This window comes from Varroa jacobsoni, unplaced genomic scaffold, assembly GCF_002532875.2.
Source record: "Varroa jacobsoni isolate VJ856 unplaced genomic scaffold, vjacob_1.0 scaffold_555, whole genome shotgun sequence".
NCBI lineage: Eukaryota > Metazoa > Arthropoda > Arachnida > Mesostigmata > Varroidae > Varroa > Varroa jacobsoni.
Window position 1 is genome coordinate 592,762 of NW_019213457.1, and position 18,625 is coordinate 611,386.

Genomic DNA, 18,625 nt, shown 5'->3' on the forward strand with positions numbered 1-18,625 from the left:
GAGAAGGGTAGAGTTAACTGTAAGATCTGAAAGGCGGCATTCAAGTTCTACCGTCTCATTAAGTTCAATTCGGCTCACTGGGTTAAAAATCTGCACATCTTTTAAACTTGATAAAATGCTAAATTTATAGAGGGTTGAAAAATTCTAGCGGCAATGTTTGCACAGCGGGGCTGGTATCTAAGCAGAAGTGAAATTCTCAGCCTACTTGACGGCGGCTAGCGATCTGTACAGATACTTCTGGTCAAGGAATGGTTGAATAAAGGGTTGTGGCGAGCGCATGGACCTACAATTCTACAACTAAAGGATTCGTTAAGTTGTCTGATCAAGGTAGGACACCCACAGATGATAACAATAATTCAATCTAATACATTATCTCTACATTGCTTAAAATATAGTGAAACATCAGGCAAAAAAGAAGAGGACTTTTTGTGCATTTATTGCCAATATAACAAAATTGATGTAAACAAGCTTCAAAGCAATAACAAGACAATGGTTTTGTATTGCGTACAACATGCTAAATTGTATTCGAAATCGTTTTTGTTTTCTCTACTTATTCCAAGCGTGCAGAGAAGTAGATTGTAGTTCGGTAATGGATTTGGGGAAAGAAGGAAACTTCGTCAATAGTCTTCAAATAATCAGCTCTCAAGAGAAGGCAGTAGAGAAGGTACACTGTGATACCGTTGGTTTCTCATCTTCATAAAAACCTGTCCTTCATCGTTGTTAAATTTATTCCAACAGATCTGTAAAAATAACGCAACAAATTAATCCTGAATTACTAAAATAGGGAAAATAATTCCGTAATGCTTGGTAATTATGTAAAACAGTTTCTGCTTCACAAAAGATAAATACAAAATTAAACAGACTGTTATTACTTAATGAGCTAATGTCTGACCTTAAGGCACTATGCAATTAAACCTTGTTAGTCTTGACAGAATCTGTAATGCTAATTACTCGAGCGTATTTAAAAAATAATGAATCTTAAGGGGATTTAACAGCAATTTATTTTTTTTTACATCCTTGCAGTGCGTTTTGCCCTGCTTGTGTTACTTATTTATTCCAGCAAACGTTTTTTTGTTGACTGGAGTATATTTAGTTAAGTGATTCAGCTGTCTGCCACGGCAGCCTGCACAGCTAAGGCCCGGGCCGCATGACGGTAGGCTGCTAGTGTCATAGCGGAACACGAGACCTTTCCGAGTTTTAAGCTTATAAAGTTGATGTCAATAAATAATGTGCTTTTTAGACAGGTAAGAAAGTTTTATTACAAATATTAGACGACCTTTAAAGTTTTAATGAACGAATATTGTGTATTATTTTATTTGATCTTGTTGATGATTTTGGTCATATAGGGTGAATTAAATGCATATTTATATATATATATGCAGTATATTTAGGTGCCTCCGGAATGAAAACCAAAAGCGAATTTTTCTTTCTGTGTTGGCCCAGTTTAGCGGTTTAATCTGTGCTATACATAAAAAACTATGTCCGCCAAATGTCCTCCCCGGAGGCCGCTTGCATAATTTGGTGCACTTAACATCATTTTCAATTACGGCTTTTTACTATTCACTACACGAAGATAGTATTTCGGATCGCGGATTGTTTTTGGCATTGCTTTAAATTTCTCTCCTTCACATAGCCCCACAAAAAAGATCACAGTATCGAGACCTTATGTCACCGATGCAAGATGAAATCAGCCGGCATGAGACTATGACTTCAAGCAGAATGCTTGTTTCGATCGTCGTGTGAGAAGCTGCGTTATCTTGTTGAAACAAAGGCTCGTTTGCAATCAATATCCTAATTTTGGTCTATAAAAAAGCTTGCCACATGTTATGATAAACCATGCTATTAACTGGTGTCGAGGTTCTATGGATATTTTTGAAGAAAAGAGGCCTCGTGACATCTCAGACCCGCAGGCCAAAGTTTATAGTGACTTTTTGTGAATAGGGTGGTTGCTCGACACTCCTCCTTAAGTTTGCTAAGTCTAAATGCAACAATTTTGTTTTTCACATAGCCAAGCTAAAAATTAGCTCATTAAGGGAAATTACATTCTCGGACAATCACCATAACCTACGTTTATATATATAGTTTTTATGTTTAATAAGTGTTGCTTTATTACGAGGTTTTCCATTATGGCAGACCGCAGATGCTGCCGCATTTGACAATTTGCAGCTCGTGCTTGTTTAAAATGTATGGGAAATCAATTCTACACCTTTAATTTGTTCTACATAGTTACTTCAATTTTCGTACTTTTGGTAAAATTTTATAGAGCTCTTTTTTTTACAAGTATTTTTACAAAAATTAACTGGAGTTTATCGTTTTAGGTATCTGTAGATTTTACATACCTGGCGAAATCATGTGTACACTGTGCTTCAATTTGCATACGATACGCTATATGCTTTGTATGTTAAAACTCAAAAAATTCAATCATGTTGCAGCAATACTATAAAGTCATACTATACAAAGTATCTATAGCCTTGTTACACAATATGCGTAAAATACATTTGGAATGTAGATACAGGTACGTAGCCCTTTTTGTTCTGTATTCGACAAGATGCATTAATGTATATAAAATTTGCTCATACTTTTTATCGTTGCCCTTAAGATTCCCCGGTAATATTCTGGTTTGGTGTCATTTAATTTAAAACATATATAATAATGCCGGATAAACTAACAATAAGGTCGTGCATTCGTTTGAGCTTTTTTGATAAATAGCGGCGTCTTTGAAGCATAATGACCTGAGACATGCTTGAAAAGGTCTACCTTTATCTAATCATGTGCACTAAGTTGATACGAAGTACGTCATATACTAGAAGCGATGCAGACCACGCCAATACTGCGACTGATTGCACGGTCAGAGTTGTCTTTGAGGTCGTGGCTTCCGCAGCAAAGAAAACGTATGTATTAATCAAATTTTTAACTATGAGGATGCTGAAATCTTGACGGTAATCCAATAGAACCCATGTACCTACAAGGAGCTTTCCTCAAACTGCAGAAAATACAAGAACATTCAAATTGACCGTTCAAAAGCGTCTAGCATACAATGATGACGTCAGTCGGGCAGATATCTCAATTTTTCATATATTTACCCACTTGTGAATCGTGTTTGTACAGCTGATCATCCGAAATTAAACAAGGACAACATTTTTCTTGCAAAGATGGTGACAGGCGATGAAAAGTGGCAAATTTACAATAACGTCAAGCAAGGCAGACTACAAAACGTGATGCTATTCTTTAAATAAGAGCTAAAGCTAGACCACGTCCAAAGAAGGTAATGCTGTGCATGTGCTGGAACTGCAGGGTACTGCTTTTCTATGAGCTCCTCCCAAACAAAACGTTGACTCAGTACAGTGAATACTTTCACCATTTAAGGCGAAGCATCCAAAAAATGCGCTTGACTATGGCGAACAAAAGACGAGTCATGTCTTACCATGACAACGTCGAGTGTCACATATCTTTACTGACTCGCTAAAAATTGTATGAGTTTAATAAGGTGTTCTACCTCGCGTATTTTATAGTGCCGGCTTCGTTTCTCCCAGTTATTACCTTTTCTAATCTTTGCAGAACTTTTTTCATGGGAAATATTTTGTATATTTAGAAGTTGTAAAAAAAACCATTTTGACCAAATATAAGGGTATTAATATATAGAAAATCGCGTCACAACCCAATGCAGATTGCACCGGCGGTAATCGGGATACCAAGGAAACCTGTAGCAAGCACAATTTGCGAAAAAAAGGCAAGAAGCCCAACCTTCTTAAAGAAACGGGAATAAACGTCAGCTTGAAATGAAGTTCTCTTGGTCACCGTGCTTTATAAGCACGAAAAAAGTTTTAATGAGCGTTCACCGCTTGCGATGTGGTATGAACTAACTGGCAGCTCAATAAATCAAATCAAAGTGCAGAGACTCTCTGAAAAGTTTGTGCAGTTCGAAAGTGTAAGAGATTAGAACGATAAGAATGTTCATATATACGCGATGAGCTTAATGAAAACCATAATGGGCAAGCTCTATTGGTTTGTACGAGAAAAGATCTAATTTCATCTCCTATTAAAAATGCTGTACATGCTGAAATAGAGTTCCATATAAGGAAGCTGTTTAATATAGGAATATGTGATAATATAAAAATATGGTTTAATATAATGGTGAATGAAACAAAACGTAACAATTAAGTTCCTAACAAAATAACATGCCGAAGCAACGATAAGTTATTTACCAAGTGTTTTAGCTGCCACTGTCGATGCGCTTTATCAAGTTCCTTAAGCGCAGCTCTGGAATTACTGGTACGCAGTTTAGCGAGGATGCATTGGTTTAGCTGAAGCATTTCAAACATATAAACTGTAAATAGAATTCTATACATTTAACCCAAAAATCAGATTGGAAAAACAATAGGTCAGAATGTATAATCTTGGATAATTGGCTACTTGTAACCAGAAAATGTTCTTTGGGAGCTCCCAATTAGTTATCAAAGTGTACGTTTCACGACATAATACAACAAGTTAATCTATAGGTACCTCTTCCATTACTTGAAGGCGACTAGTTGCTACCAAAGTGGGCGATTTTTCCGTGTGTGATGTGACGGGAGTATCCAATGGAATCGGAGTATCTGCAAAGGGCGCAGTACTTGCATCAAAATCTCCTCTAACACGGCCCTTGTTTGTTAGTTGAGAGTTGTGTCTTGGCAGAGGAAGGTCTTCTATTTCAGTCTGTCGTTTTGCTTTCAGTATACTTCGTCGTTCACATGTCAGCTCCCATCCGTTTCCAGTCTGAAAAACGGAAGAAACATATTCTATTAGAACCATTTAATTACAGCTATTCTTAAATAGAAAGACAACTGTTTAAGAATCACTAATATTTAGTAAGTCATATTCTATTGTTGATCGTATAATCGGAATATCAATTTGTGATGCAAATATAAGCAAAAAAAAAGCTAATCGTGTTAGATTATCACGTAATTTCGTGGCAAATATTTAATCAATTTGAATACAATATACAATAATGTATCTAAGAGCAAACCAAAGTCAAAGCGTGGTATGCCTTTCAAACGAAGGCTAAAGCTGAAGACCATCCCAGGAGTGTAGGGCTATGCATTTTATGGGATTCCAGGAAAATGCTCTTCCAGATGAGCCTCTTCCAAACCAGTAGAACGTTTCCTCAACTAAAAACAGCACGCCCGTTTAACGCAGTGCATCCAAACAATATGACACACTATGGTCAATAGGCGAAGCGTGATGTTCATCATAATAACGCATGGCTTCACATATCTTTAGTGACTTCTCGAAACTTAGAGTGTTTTGTTTCAAAAAGCCATTTATTCAAAAAGCAATTCCGACGCATTTCCATATTTCCCGATCCCCAAAGAACTCCTTAATGGATAAAATTTTGTTTCACTCTAAGCTCCAAAAACCACTTCGAGCAGTTTATCAAAAATAAAGACACATATATATATATATATATATATATACTGGGAATATCAACTTCTAAGAAAAACTGAGGAAATGTTTAAAAGAGGGTTATCGTTAATAACGTTGTAATCTATAACATAAACAGCTCTATCGATCATTTTCAAAACCATAAACATACAAGTGTTTTTTAATTAAAAGTAGTCTGCAGGAAATAATAAATCCACTATGTCTCATAATCCTAAATATAAAAAATAACCTTAAATATCTGTCTGTCTGCTGCGAATCACCTTTGTCTCCCAGCCCTGAATATTATTTTATCAATTATTTTTTAAAAGATTTCTTCGGCTATTCTCCGTGTGAGAAAGCACTTGAAATCAACCCTTTTGTGAAGTATCCAGAACCTGCTCCAAAAGAGGTCTAGCCGATATTAATTTTGCTAGGCTTAAATGGGATTTCTTAACAGATGTATAATAGCAGATGCATTATACAAGCAACTCCTTTGTAGTCATTAGTTAATTTTTCTTTTGTAGTCATGATGCCTCGTATTTCATATTTCTCTGTAGCAGAAGTTTCTCCAACGCTGAGATTCGGGCTAGCAGTGGCCGCACGCTTCTTTTTCATTGTTATCGTGGCAATGCATTCAATGAGATGTGCATTAGTGATGAAGACCACATTTTTTTTTACCAATTTTACGGATTGCTTGTATTCATTAGCCGCTTCCACTTCTCGATTGAGATATGTTAAAAGTTTAAAACAAATATCTACCCTATTGGCACACAAAAGACACAAATGTTAGATTCGGTTTTTCCTTATTTTCGGTCCGAAATATTCACTTTCGGTATGGGGAAGTGTATCCCAATTTACTCGCTGAAATCGATCAGGACAGTTATGGTGTTGCAGTTACCTTTACCCATGTATATTACTCGTGTATTATAATTGTCTAAATATCCTGTTGCCACGCTGCAATTACCTCATCAGCCTGTTCTGATATTTTATTCGTGTTACACCCGACCGCCAACATGAGCTATTACTCTATTCCAGGTTCATATTTTTACTAAAATTCTGTTGAAATTTTCCTGAAACTCTGTTATATTAATTCTGCTAGCTGATTGCAATTTTTAAATACTTTTCTTTGATCTAGTGAATTTCTTACTTTAAATTAGCGACTCGTTAGTTTCGTGCAGTTATTTATTATTATTATTACCCTGTTTCAGCGATGACTCGGCTTCCCTATGAAAATGTATTTATTTTATTTAATCCGTTAATGGATTGCATATATCACACTGCTTGAAGGAATAGCTTAGCTCGGCTTTGAAATTGCCAGTATAAAGCTACATATAGTTTACTCAACTTGTGTATGCAAAATTAACCTATAGTCTAAGACTTTATGTAACCTAGGCTTCGTGTTTTTTTTACAGTTATTCTCAGGCAGTAATAATCATTTCAATACCCTATTGCATTTGTCCTGTTTCCCATTTCAACTAATCATGAATTCGTCGGAATAATTTAGAAAAACAATAAATAAAAATTGAAAAAAACCTATGCATCCAACCGAAACTTATGAATCGCATACGCTGAGATAATTGAGATTTTATCAACCACTTTGCAAATTAAATTAGAACAACGCTTTCTACAGCGAAAAGAAACCGGAAAGACTGGTTCATGTTTCATAAATTATGAGGAATTGAATGAGACGGCCAAATTGCAGAAATGTGAAAAATCAAATTCTTACTTTGGATTCAATGTTACGCCATTTTATAAAGATTACTAACGTAAACCTTCGAGAAATGTATAACAATTATCGACCGAATTGCCCAAATTAACAGTACGCTTTATCGTAGGGAAAACTTATCTGGGAATAAATTATTCATCCATTTTACGCGCGACTTCCCTAAAAATGAAATTCTAGTAACCAAGAAAAACCAGGCCGATCCAACCATTGTGCAGGATCGAGTTAGGTGGCACTATTGAACACAGAGACTGACGCGAAGTTTTGATAGTATACTAGACGAATTGCAGGCTTTGCCCCGCATCCGTTTTGCTGTTGATTAATTTAGTTAATCTGATTTGACCACGACTAACGAAAGCTATAGGTCAAGTATACATTAACAGTTATCCCGTTGGAATTACCCTGTTGCACTTAACCTGTTATTACTTAACTACATTTTTCTGCATCTGTTCTCAAATATCCGTCAGGGAGCTCAACTAATAGTTGATTTTTAATTTGACGGATAGGCGGAAACAGGTGGTCATGGGGTTTCAGTAGTATACAACAGGAATCCACGGGCTTTACTTTGCGTATAAATACATTTTACTTTACCTGTTTAGAGGCAAAAAGCCTATCATACTTACGATTACGATATTAAGATTTTCATTTTATTTTCATATCTCTCCACTTATTATTCGAAAATTTGTTTGATATACCAGTTTTGTGAGCTATGAAAAGGACCATTCGGTTCACTTGATATTTTGTACTGCTTTTTCTATTAAATCGTATCATGAACAATCATCCTTGTATCGCTGCAAAGTTTACAAAAGTATAAGTTTACCGTTAGGATAATCAGCTAATCTTTTTAGTTACCAGTTATGCTGTTGCAAGTTATGTGGTCAAAGCCCAAATATTTTAAGAACACCAAGAAGTTCTGCGTCAGCGGTGTCACGTCGACATTTCCTGTTATTCGTGTGATTAAATCGAACCCGTTAAAGTTCGTAGAGAATCGTTGAATGCAACTATCGGTTTTATCTCGAAATCATTGATTACCAGAAATAAATATGCATTAATTAGCAAAAGTGTATAGGATTTTTTAGTAGATATTAACGGATAGATGAAAACTATACATTGTGCCGTAGAATCTTGTTCCAATACAGTGCTTTCGGGCAATATAGTGTCATAACTAGAATTCCCTAAATATTTATATTCATTAATGTCCAATGAAAACTGCGGTTATTCGACGTTAACCTCGTCAAGTCGTATGTTAGTAGTCGAACTGTATATTCCGAATTGCTCCTGTAGGTCTAATTTTTTGATACAGGCATATTTAATATCAGCTTCGTTACTTTATTTGTCCACAGGTAGCAAGCGAAAGTCACTTTTATATATAGGTGAAAGAACTTTGAGATGCTCATCTTTCTTGCATATATTACAAGACGCCTAATCACCGGTTTCGAATGTCTTTTATCCAATCATGAAAAAAACGCTTCAGGCAATGAGTGCTGTCATACGAAGTGCATCTACAATTTTTGAATCTCACGTACTGTATCTTCTTTGGCGTGAACACCAAGCTGGAATCGGGACTACGTAATTCGGCCTTCGGGCGTAAAAATTTAGCCGATGCTAGATGATGCTACTGCAATAGTTATTTTTCTACGCTCCTTTAGCTTATTAAGGATTAAATGGGTCAAAAAGTTTTCCTAAAGCAGCGGTGAATATCGCCTTTGTTTAGATAATCACAGACATCATTGTACAGTCTTCTTTGTCATGAATGGCTCACGGATATTTACGATTTTATTTAATGTTATATTAAAGTTCCGGTAGGATTTCGGTATTTTCTTTTTCGTGGTATTGATATTGTGCGATTGGATTAAAATTTTATAGCTTGTTGGTAAAAATCCTTAGTTTATTTTGATATTATTGAGAGCTATATTACGATCAATGTCAATGATAGGAAGTTATGTTATTTTAAGCGCCAGTTTTTATAGCAATAGTCTTGCACCATCGCATTCTTGAAGTGGTTTTATATTTTCAAGGAGTTGGAGGCTTTTCCTTCGTTAACATAATTTTTAGAATAGATTGACATCCTTCATAGTTTTAATGATCTTCGAGAAGTAGTTATTTATGTATGCAAGCTTCCTTGAATGTAGTAAGGAAAACTTTATGCATTTTTAGCGAAACAAAGGACGTAAATCCACTAATAGTACGGAATAAAGGGTTGCAACTGGTAAATTTTTACCCAACATATAGCCTCGCTTGTGGATACGCTTGGAATATGTTGTTTTAATAGTAACTAGGAAAGTCTAGAACTTCTTGACCCTCTTCCCCTTTTCCAGTTGCTATTCACCCAGATAGCCCGGAATTTGGGTACATCGATGTAGAGCAAAGTTTTTGCGACGAAAAACCCATGAATACCGTTAACTTTATTAGTTTTTCGTTATTCCCATTTAGTCACGTAAATATGCCTTTCTGAAAAAATATTTGTTCCTGCGATAGGCACAAATAGAGTCGTTTGATAAGCGAGTATTTCTCATTAAAGCAGAAGGTTAGCATTCGTGTAACCGCTTGACTTTTTTCTACGTGTCAACCTTTGTGGTATTGTTTTGACGTTATTCACCTTCAAAAAATAGCTCGGTGGCTTTCCTTTTTTTTCTATATACACTTTTTAGTATGCATCTTCCAAGTGCAACGCAACTGGTTTGACCAATGAGCATATTTCAACGTTGAAGTGGCAATGGCAGACCTTAGAAGGTTTGGCATTATAAGGAACAACGCATTGTGACGTAACACCTTAGTTTGCATGGTGTTCGCTCTTTGTAACTCTTATAAACCTTCTTACTTTGAGAGAACATTTACTGAGTTTTGGATTCGCGTCCTTGTAGTATAATGTAGGCCTAATTTACGGCTTTCTTCGAGAATTCACCGTTTTTCGTGTAAAATGAATCATATATAGTAATTCTAATTTATGAAGTTCCGGATCTGAGTTTGCAACAGGGATTTCAGCTTGCATAAATGTACCATAGTTTGTTATCCTCATGTAGTCGCGTCCATAAAGTATACATGTGGTCCCTTTCTTATTATTCCTTATTTACCAGGTAGGCGTTAACAATTTTTTCGCATGTTATTCCCTGAGGAGATTTTTTTTTTCTAGTTAAAACACTTTTTAGATTAAATCTGGTTCTTTTTCCGGTTATTAGCTTTTAGTGAAGTGACTTCAGTGAGTCCTTTAAATATAATCTGTCTTAGGAAGTTTTGATTAAGTTAAATGTGTATAAATAAATGATCCGATTTAATCCTCGAGTCCATATCGACCAAATAATGTTGAAAAGGATGACCTGCCGTTGGCTAAGCATTGCACGTTTTTCGTTTCTTTATCGTTTATCGTAATCAATAGCGTGTGCCCGTTAATCTTTAATATACTAGTTTGGCTGTTGTTAGGTGCCGAATTTAAGAAGTGTTTCTTTGAAGCATGCGCTCTTAATCTTAAACGACAGCACACAATTCTGGACAATTTAAAGTTTATAGGCGGCGTTGAATGCTGCCTTGTGAACTCATGAAATAAATTTTAAAAAGTTTAGAGTTTTCATCGTTTCGTAGCCATAGTTATTTGACGCTATAACAAACAAAACTCTGCATAATTAATGAACAGTAATGAGTTTTTTTACGAGGCCAACGTTTCCCAGTGACGCTAAAAGAAGTTACCTGAAATAGATGACATTTTTTCAAGAAACCCTTGCTGCCGGTGTATTGCTTGTCAGTTAATTTTCCTTAGCTTTCCGTATTATCTTTGAAGATGATTACAATCATCGAAAACTTTCTTCATTCACTCGATATTTGCCTTGTTGTGTTGTTTTTTTTATGTTGCCTACGGCTTTTAGCGCCTTTTGGGATAACTAGAAAGCGCAAATGATTATTTGCGCCTTCTGCTGCCTCATTCTGCCTGAAAATTTGCTGTTTCTCTCGTTCTGCTCTATGCCGACCATTAGCTTCTTCTGCTGTGTCGACGGTTCCTTTTTGCTGCTATTTTTGCTTATGATTGTTGTGGTATGTAACGGCTTGTTAGCAGGCGATGGTAGAACTGATTAGGGTGAGGAAGGTTCTGTCTCATCAGGAGCAATTCGTAGCCTCAAAACTTGTTAGAGGGTTGACAAGCAAGAGACCTCATTGTCTCACTAACCTGATAGCGGAACAGTAAGATCTATCACTATTAAATTCTATTATCAAACAGCATGTTTACTCATTGCTGCGGACAATTACTGCTATCGATGTGCAAGCGGAAATTCTTTATCCCAGTACCCTGGATTCAATAAACTAGTACTGGCAGACAAGCAGATACTCATCTAACTCGAGACCTTTGACCTTAGATGATAGTTAGGACCCTCTAAGAAGGTCTTAACCATCATTTAAGACTTGCCCAATTAAAACACAAAACCCCAAGTTTCACGTATTGACTCCAACATTTTAAAAACTATGTGCAACACTGCCGCATATAATCAATTACTAGAATGTATCTAAAGCTCATTTATCTTTTTGTAGACATACCTTTCCTAAGCCCGAAATAGAGGCAATATCTGATCAGGTTTCCAGAGATTGGGAAGATCCTGAGTGTCTGGTTTTGAATACACTTTCTTCTGTTGTTTCGAATCAGTTGGCAATGTCCCTTGAAATTTCCTATTAAAATCCTGGGTCTGAACGAACCAATTATTATGAAAAATTTCGATGATGTTGGTATCGCGCTAAGTAGTGCAAAATGATAGTCTCTTAAAATCGAAGAGCAGTCTTGGAAATTTTTAAACCGGCTTCGGTTTCTGATAAAACTTCCATACTTTAACTACTTACATTGGTCGAGGAACTTCTAAAACCTAAATTCTACTCAGCTCGCAGTCTTCTTCCGGACTGTACACAACAATCTGTTCCGATGTCCTATGGAGTCAAGGTTTGATATCAAAAATGTAGAATTTCTTCTGCAAGCTGAGAAGCAACGAAATTTGTGATGATATCGCTTCTTCATGTTGCCCATTTTCTGGTAGCAGATAACACTGAGAAATTCGTAATTCGATATGTCACGTTTGGCGAAGTTCCATCGAACGCTCCTAGTTGAACAACCTCTTAAATTAGTATTTAAAAAGCTTGTACGTCTCAATCAAAACTCTGCTATAGATCACCTGTCATCAGTTATTTTTAAAAATATATATGATGCTCTCGCGAATATTTTTCGATTTTTACTAAATCACATGGTGAAGTCTCTTTAACGTATAGAACAGATGATGAAGAGCACCCAAGCACGTCTTATGGTACAGAGGTTCATATCTTGTATTTCCATAAAAGACAGAAAGGAACCTTTTCCATAGCTGACTCTCCTAACATTCCAATCAAAACCAACAAGCGAACATGTAGTGTTGTACTACACGTAGGACAAACTAAGATAGTATTATCAGCAGCGAAATACGTCTCATCTAAGTCCATTGATAATGAAAGACCATCTACGTATCGTTATGTAAGGATTTTGCAAAATAGTTGAAGATTTTAAACTTAAATCGCGTGTAACTGACTGCGCGAACACATCGTAGACACTACGCAATCTTATACTACTATTTTCCTACAAGATTCTGTTTTCCACCTTTAGTCCTAAAACGCCATCCCAAGGTGGTTCCATGTTTTCGGATGTGGTTAACATAAAGGTATTATGTGCATTTATCTTAAGAGCATGCACTATTGTAAGGTGCTCTGGACTTTTTTATAAATCGTGTAGGTTGGAGGTCCTGCAAATCGCTTAAAGGTGTCGTATATAGCACACACATTATCGTATTAGTGTGTCTATAAAAATAACCATACTTACGACGTAAACGATTGTTTTGCACAACGCGTGGCAAAGCTAGTATATGCAGAACGCTCCTGTGCCGTGCTGCTTAATACCTCATTATAACGTCTTTATTAAATAAGACTGTGCTATGTCGTAAAAAGTAAAACCGGCAGTGTGCAGGCTGAGCGATCTTCGTCAGTTAATCGTTATATAAAAAAATTATAGACACTCATGGCTAAAATTATTAGGCCTAAAACGTCGTATAATCCTTGTGTACCTGGTTGGCGTCCTCATCTATTTAAAAGAACTGATACATCTGCAGGGAGTGTCATCTACAATGCTACGATAAAAATTTAATAAATTTACTTTACGCAACAGCGGAGGATCTGCCGTAAATACATAATTAGCGTCACCGGTCGAAGTTTCTAGTAAAATCCAGCATTCCCACTTGAATTGGTACAAAAAAAGTTTTTTAGGTTGTGTTTTTTTATTATAGCTGGGTTCTGAGACCTGGCCAGAATATCTTAAATCAGACTCACGAATAAATTGGTTTTCGCTTATCTCCAAAAGGTCTTGAAAACAGCACTACAGATACCAGGAGACAGACTTAGGAACAGAAATCCTCAAACTTACAGGGAACAAGGACGAATTGTTTTTTCTTATAGTTTCGCTTTCTCAATTAATGACAGATTGAGTCCTAAAAATTTTATGTAGTTATTTTTCAGAATTACGATTAATCATAGGTGTAAGCAGCTGCATTAGATTGAGCAAGGTTTTTCGTCGAGAAAATATCAATCCGCTACCTTCACTTTTGAGAATTAATACAGTATCTCGTCATATTTAACATTATCGGAATATTGTGGGCATGGTTTAGATATGTAAGTCACATTTCTAAACTAAGCGATTAAAGTAACAATTTTAATACGAAATCAGCGCCACCAATAAAACGTTCCAGTAAAACGGAACGTCCCCATTTTGAGCTACAACAAGAAACGTTTATTAGGTTGTGCTTTTTATTGATGTCGGATTATGCGAGATCTCGGGAGAATCCTTCAAGTTAACATCGCGAATGCATCAGTTATTTGTCGTTTTTAGCAGCACCTGGCAACGGCCCTACGTTTTGCATAAGATCGTAAGAAATCCATTTTGGTTTTTAATCTAGGTATTACAAAAAACCGATAATATAAACTTTATGCTCTCGTTATTGGCTTAATCTTTAGCACCGATGCCTAAATGATACTGAATATTATTAATATATTATCAAACGTCGACACTGTTATATCAGGTCGCTACGCTAGAGCCGTTTTAGCGGAACTCCGGACACCGGTCCTCAGTGGCGCAACATCTTCCAGGGCTTTTGTATAAGCGTTCGAGCAACAGGGCGGTCCGATAGTTTCTGTCAATATAGACGATCAAAAATATAGTAGAAGGCATTTTTACGGAAGCAGTTTTTACGGCCAGTTAGCGGCCAGTTAGCGTGAAGTTCAACGCTACCTAAGACGGACGCGAAGATGGTCTTGCAGTCATCTTTAAATTCTAATTATTTTTGTAATCCGATACGAGTTACATGATATCATTAATCAAGTGATAGATTATTGAACAAGGGGCACCTAGTATGATGGTGACTGAGATGTTTGTTGAGTTAAATTTACGCTTTTTAAAGCTCAAAATTAAGTCCAGTAACGTCGGCATATAATGGCTTATCGCAATGTCAATGTTTCAATCTGGTGGCATTCGAGGAGAATCCAACAACAGACAAACCTTGATCCATCGAGGGCGTCCGCTGAGTGCTTTGCACGTTATTTGCCGTTCCATGTGTACTGGTTGGGTTTGATTCCAAAACAGATCAAGAAGAATGGCGCGGCTTCTTTCGGAAGATGCAGGTGACGACAATAGTTGGTTGAGGCAGCTATACTGAATAGATATGTCCTCATGAGCGACCCGACCTTTTGTTGAATTTGTGAAAATGCAAACATCCATCTGCGTACAAATGCATTCAGTGCTCTTTAGTGAAGTTATGGAAGATAAAACTGTGGCTAAATATTTTCCTATGCCACAAAGTTATGACAAGGCGTATTACAAGAAAAAATATTGTACTTCCTTATCTTAAAAGCAAATGGTATGTTGCCTCGCATGATTGTTAGTACCAATGAATAGCAATATAAACATGTTAAAGTTGTAAATTAAATTGTTAACTTAAATAGCTACCAACATGTATGGGGATCTTAGTTCTTTTTTTCAAATCTTATTTTGACTTATCTATTTAATTCTTTCTCTCCTAATATCTACGGAAAATTTGAGTACCTGTAGGAGCTTACATCCCCGTGATAGCTTAGTGGATAACGTATTGGCTTAATTTAATTAATTAACGTATTGGTTAAATTAGGGACACATTGTGGCCTAGGTTCAAACCAAATAGACGGAAGAATGTATAACGGCGCTACTAAACATAAAACTCTAAACATAGAGAGGAGCTTTATAAAAGACATTGTTTGAATTTTCTCATGAATTACCGAGCGACTGCAACATAGTGCTCAAGTGTAGCACAGATATGACAGTTCAGATTACGTTTAAAGTGGCATATTGTATAAAAAGTTAGTTTCGAACATAAGTGCGCGAACATAAATGTGCAAAGTATAAACAATCGCACCTGTCCGGATGTAAAGGCTGTTTTGTATTTCAGCTTTGGTTAAATAAACACTAGGTACAGGTAAGTGATATGAATTATTGAGGTGTCCCAGCCAAAAGTACAAGAGCTCCGGTTACGTTTCTTAAATGTTATGTTTCTGGAGTTGGTGAGCTACCGATGATGTGTTAAAAGGCATTCGTTCCAGCCCCATGATGAAACATTGCGGAAATGAACCGTGAAGCCAGATAAGGTGTATTCAAAATTCGCTAATGTGAGGCTATATCTCAGGTAACACTTCAGTAACTGCTTCAGCAGCTCTAAAAACCATGCAATAATTTGAAGAATATTAAAAAATTACGCGCTTCATTAGGCTGGTCGAGAAGCCGCTGTTCTGGCAGCTTACATAAAAATTCTAGCTAAACCGATTTATGATGCCTTGTATTGTCATATATCGTAATTGTAGATATTCAATACATTTATTATTGATACAATATTTAATGAATTGTTGAAAAATCTAGCAAGAGTAAAAAAAATTAGATTTGAAAGGAAATCCGTACATTACTTTACTGAGCAGAAAACACCACTTATTTTTATTTCTGTGACAATACGTTATCAAGTTATGTGACAACAAGAGAAGCTAAGCATCAACCAACTGACAAGATTGTCGAGCCACTTATCGTCGATGAAAAAACCTCCGAGCTTTACGCGGAATATATTATTTCAGTACTAAAATTAGTTGCTGTTCTGAACACTCAGACGGACTATCGGCATGCACGCACACTTCTAACGAGTATTTACGATGAATGAAAATGAATTCAAGATTCTAACAACTAGAAACAATGAAAGTCTACTTGTTTTTACATGCATAGGGTTAAAAAGGGATGAGGAAAAATACAACATGGAATGTTAGGTCCCAATGTGTAAACCGCGGTGGAGTATAAACAATCTTACCAGTAGTTCGCCAGTAGGAATAATATTAGATAAAAGATGATCAAGAAGTTTTGCAATGTAGAACCTAAACTAAAGGTCAATTGGCCGATATGAAGTCTCTAACAAACAGTTGCAATTGCTATCATACGAGAGAATAGCAAGGTTGTCGGAAAAGATACCTGAATCTAGCTCCTGACGAGTAGGAAGTTTGTAAAAGCGAACCGCTTCTGAAACCTGCATGCAGTAACTTTGATATTGTATCGTGCCAAAAAATCGTAAAAACCTTGCATATCAGTAAAGCATTCAAAAACATTCATTAAACATTTATTTGTGGCGAAAAATACTGTCACAAAAGAGACTGGTTTCGTTGTTCAAAACAGGCAAGAGTTTGAAGAAAAGTTTATGCACACTAGATGCAGTTGAAGTATAAGCTATACCTTAATATATGTAAAGATTACCTAAACAAATCATAAAACACAACGAAAATGAAATGCCACTTTTATTACGGCCGTCACGAAGTAAAGCAATCAGCAGCTAAAATCTACTAGCTTTCTTCTTTGGTCCTCGCTATAGCTCTAATAACGTGTTCATCTACCAACTGGAGATACACAGAGATGCTCCATGTTCACATCTGCCGATTGCGGCCGTAATTTAAAAGGTAGCGAATTCTGTAACCTGCATCAGCCTTCTGCCGATGTCAGTCCAACTCGCGCTAAAAACGAGAGAGATCGTAACCATATTCAAATAGTACCGTCTCTTACCCTCTGAACAATACCCGCATGGTAGCAGTGGCTGCCGTACTCACTACTACAAAGAAAACGTCTTGCACTTATCTTTACTTATAAAAAGTAGTACAGGCATCGCGAGTCAATATATCCCTAGAGCAATATACCGAATAGCCAATAGCCGATGGTATATAGCATTTCACATCGGGTCAATAACAACGCTTTAAGCCTGCTGTTCGCGAAATTTAGCGAGGGGTTAACGTAAGCCTAGTTGTGCCGTGGACTCTTCTTTGGCAAGTTTTGTAGCAATAATTTACCGTTCAATACCGGTGTGATTGAATATATAGGAAGCCAAGAGTCGAGCGTGAGTTGAAGCAAGCAATCTGAATGCAGGCGCAATTAAACCCTCCAGTAAACCATAGGGTAATAAGAAATATGATAAATATATAATTCAGAATTATTGTATTTATCTCCTACCTTAACAATCTTTGAAGCAGTGTTAAACAAGTCTACTAAAGCCTTTCGTAGAAGGGCTTAATTTTGTTTTCCTCTGGTATAATCACTGAGGGATAGCATATATTACGACATGTCTAGAGTTGGCCTTATAGTCATCTTAAAAAGTAAAACTAATTTCAAATCGACCAATCCTTTATTACAATAACTGATGATAAATTACGCTAGAGCTCACTTCAGGTCCAGAAAGACCGTATAACTCAGAGAGAACCAGCAGAAATAAGACCTATAACAATACAATAGAAACCGATGACCTAATTGAAAGCAAAAAGATGTTAAATAAAGATAAATTAAAAATCGAAAACACTTTAAAAAAATCCGAGCAATTGTAGAAAATCAATACTTGGAGCAGACTTCGATGAAAAATCCTAAGAATTGAGGATTCAGACAAGATAAAAAAGATTTTCGAAGTTGTGGTGAGGCTGAAGGCATTCCCAAAGTTGTGTTAGACTGCGCCTGCGATGCAGCAATTAAGAATTGCGGCAATATCTAGGGAACAGATAGCATTTACGTCAAAAACCAATGTCACCACTTAACCACAAACAATCGTCATCTAAGATGACTCGTAGAAAAATCCGCTATTTGTGGACGTTGAATGTTACAAAAAGTGGTTCCAGTTTAAGTTCTGAGTTGCGGCGGTATTTACCGTTTTCTTACCAATCAGATCCTTAAAACTAAAAAGTGTAAACAACCTAAAGAATGTGTGCATTCTGGAATTTGACTTTACGACGTGGAGTTCAAACATCATGCTTGAAAATAGTCATAGCAGGTTTCTAATGATGCTATGAACGATAATGACCAATGTAGCGAATCGCTCCGAATATGTTTAAACAAAGTAAATTACGGGAGACTGATGTTCGAAACCCATTAACACTTTTCAAAGCTCAGCATTAATTACTATAATACCTAAACGCGTATCT

General features: G+C 36.4%; 1 protein-coding gene and 1 long non-coding RNA gene across 5 annotated transcripts in view; one reads left to right on the top strand and one right to left on the bottom strand.

The window, feature by feature from the left end:
• Positions 1-412: 412 nt before the first annotated feature.
• LOC111261447 (uncharacterized) overlaps positions 413-18,625 on the bottom strand; it is a 34,997-nt gene continuing 16,784 nt past the window's right edge. For 2 of the 4 annotated variants that reach the window (XM_022834963.2, XM_022834964.2), the window contains 4 exons: positions 14,670-14,888; positions 4,504-4,755; positions 4,206-4,304; positions 413-740 (listed from right to left, as the gene is read on the bottom strand). In XM_022834963.2, coding sequence (XP_022690698.1) covers positions 636-740; positions 4,206-4,304; positions 4,504-4,755; positions 14,670-14,888 — 675 coding nt within the window. In that variant the 3' untranslated portion in view covers positions 413-635. The remainder of the gene's footprint in view (positions 741-4,205; positions 4,305-4,503; positions 4,756-14,669; positions 14,889-18,625) is intronic. The other 2 variants (XM_086968710.1, XM_086968709.1) reach the window with 2 other exon arrangements.
• Positions 893-4,200, top strand: LOC111261452 (uncharacterized). Its single transcript, XR_002680976.1, has 2 exons — positions 893-3,265; positions 3,668-4,200. It is a non-coding gene; the product is annotated as an uncharacterized LOC111261452 (long non-coding RNA).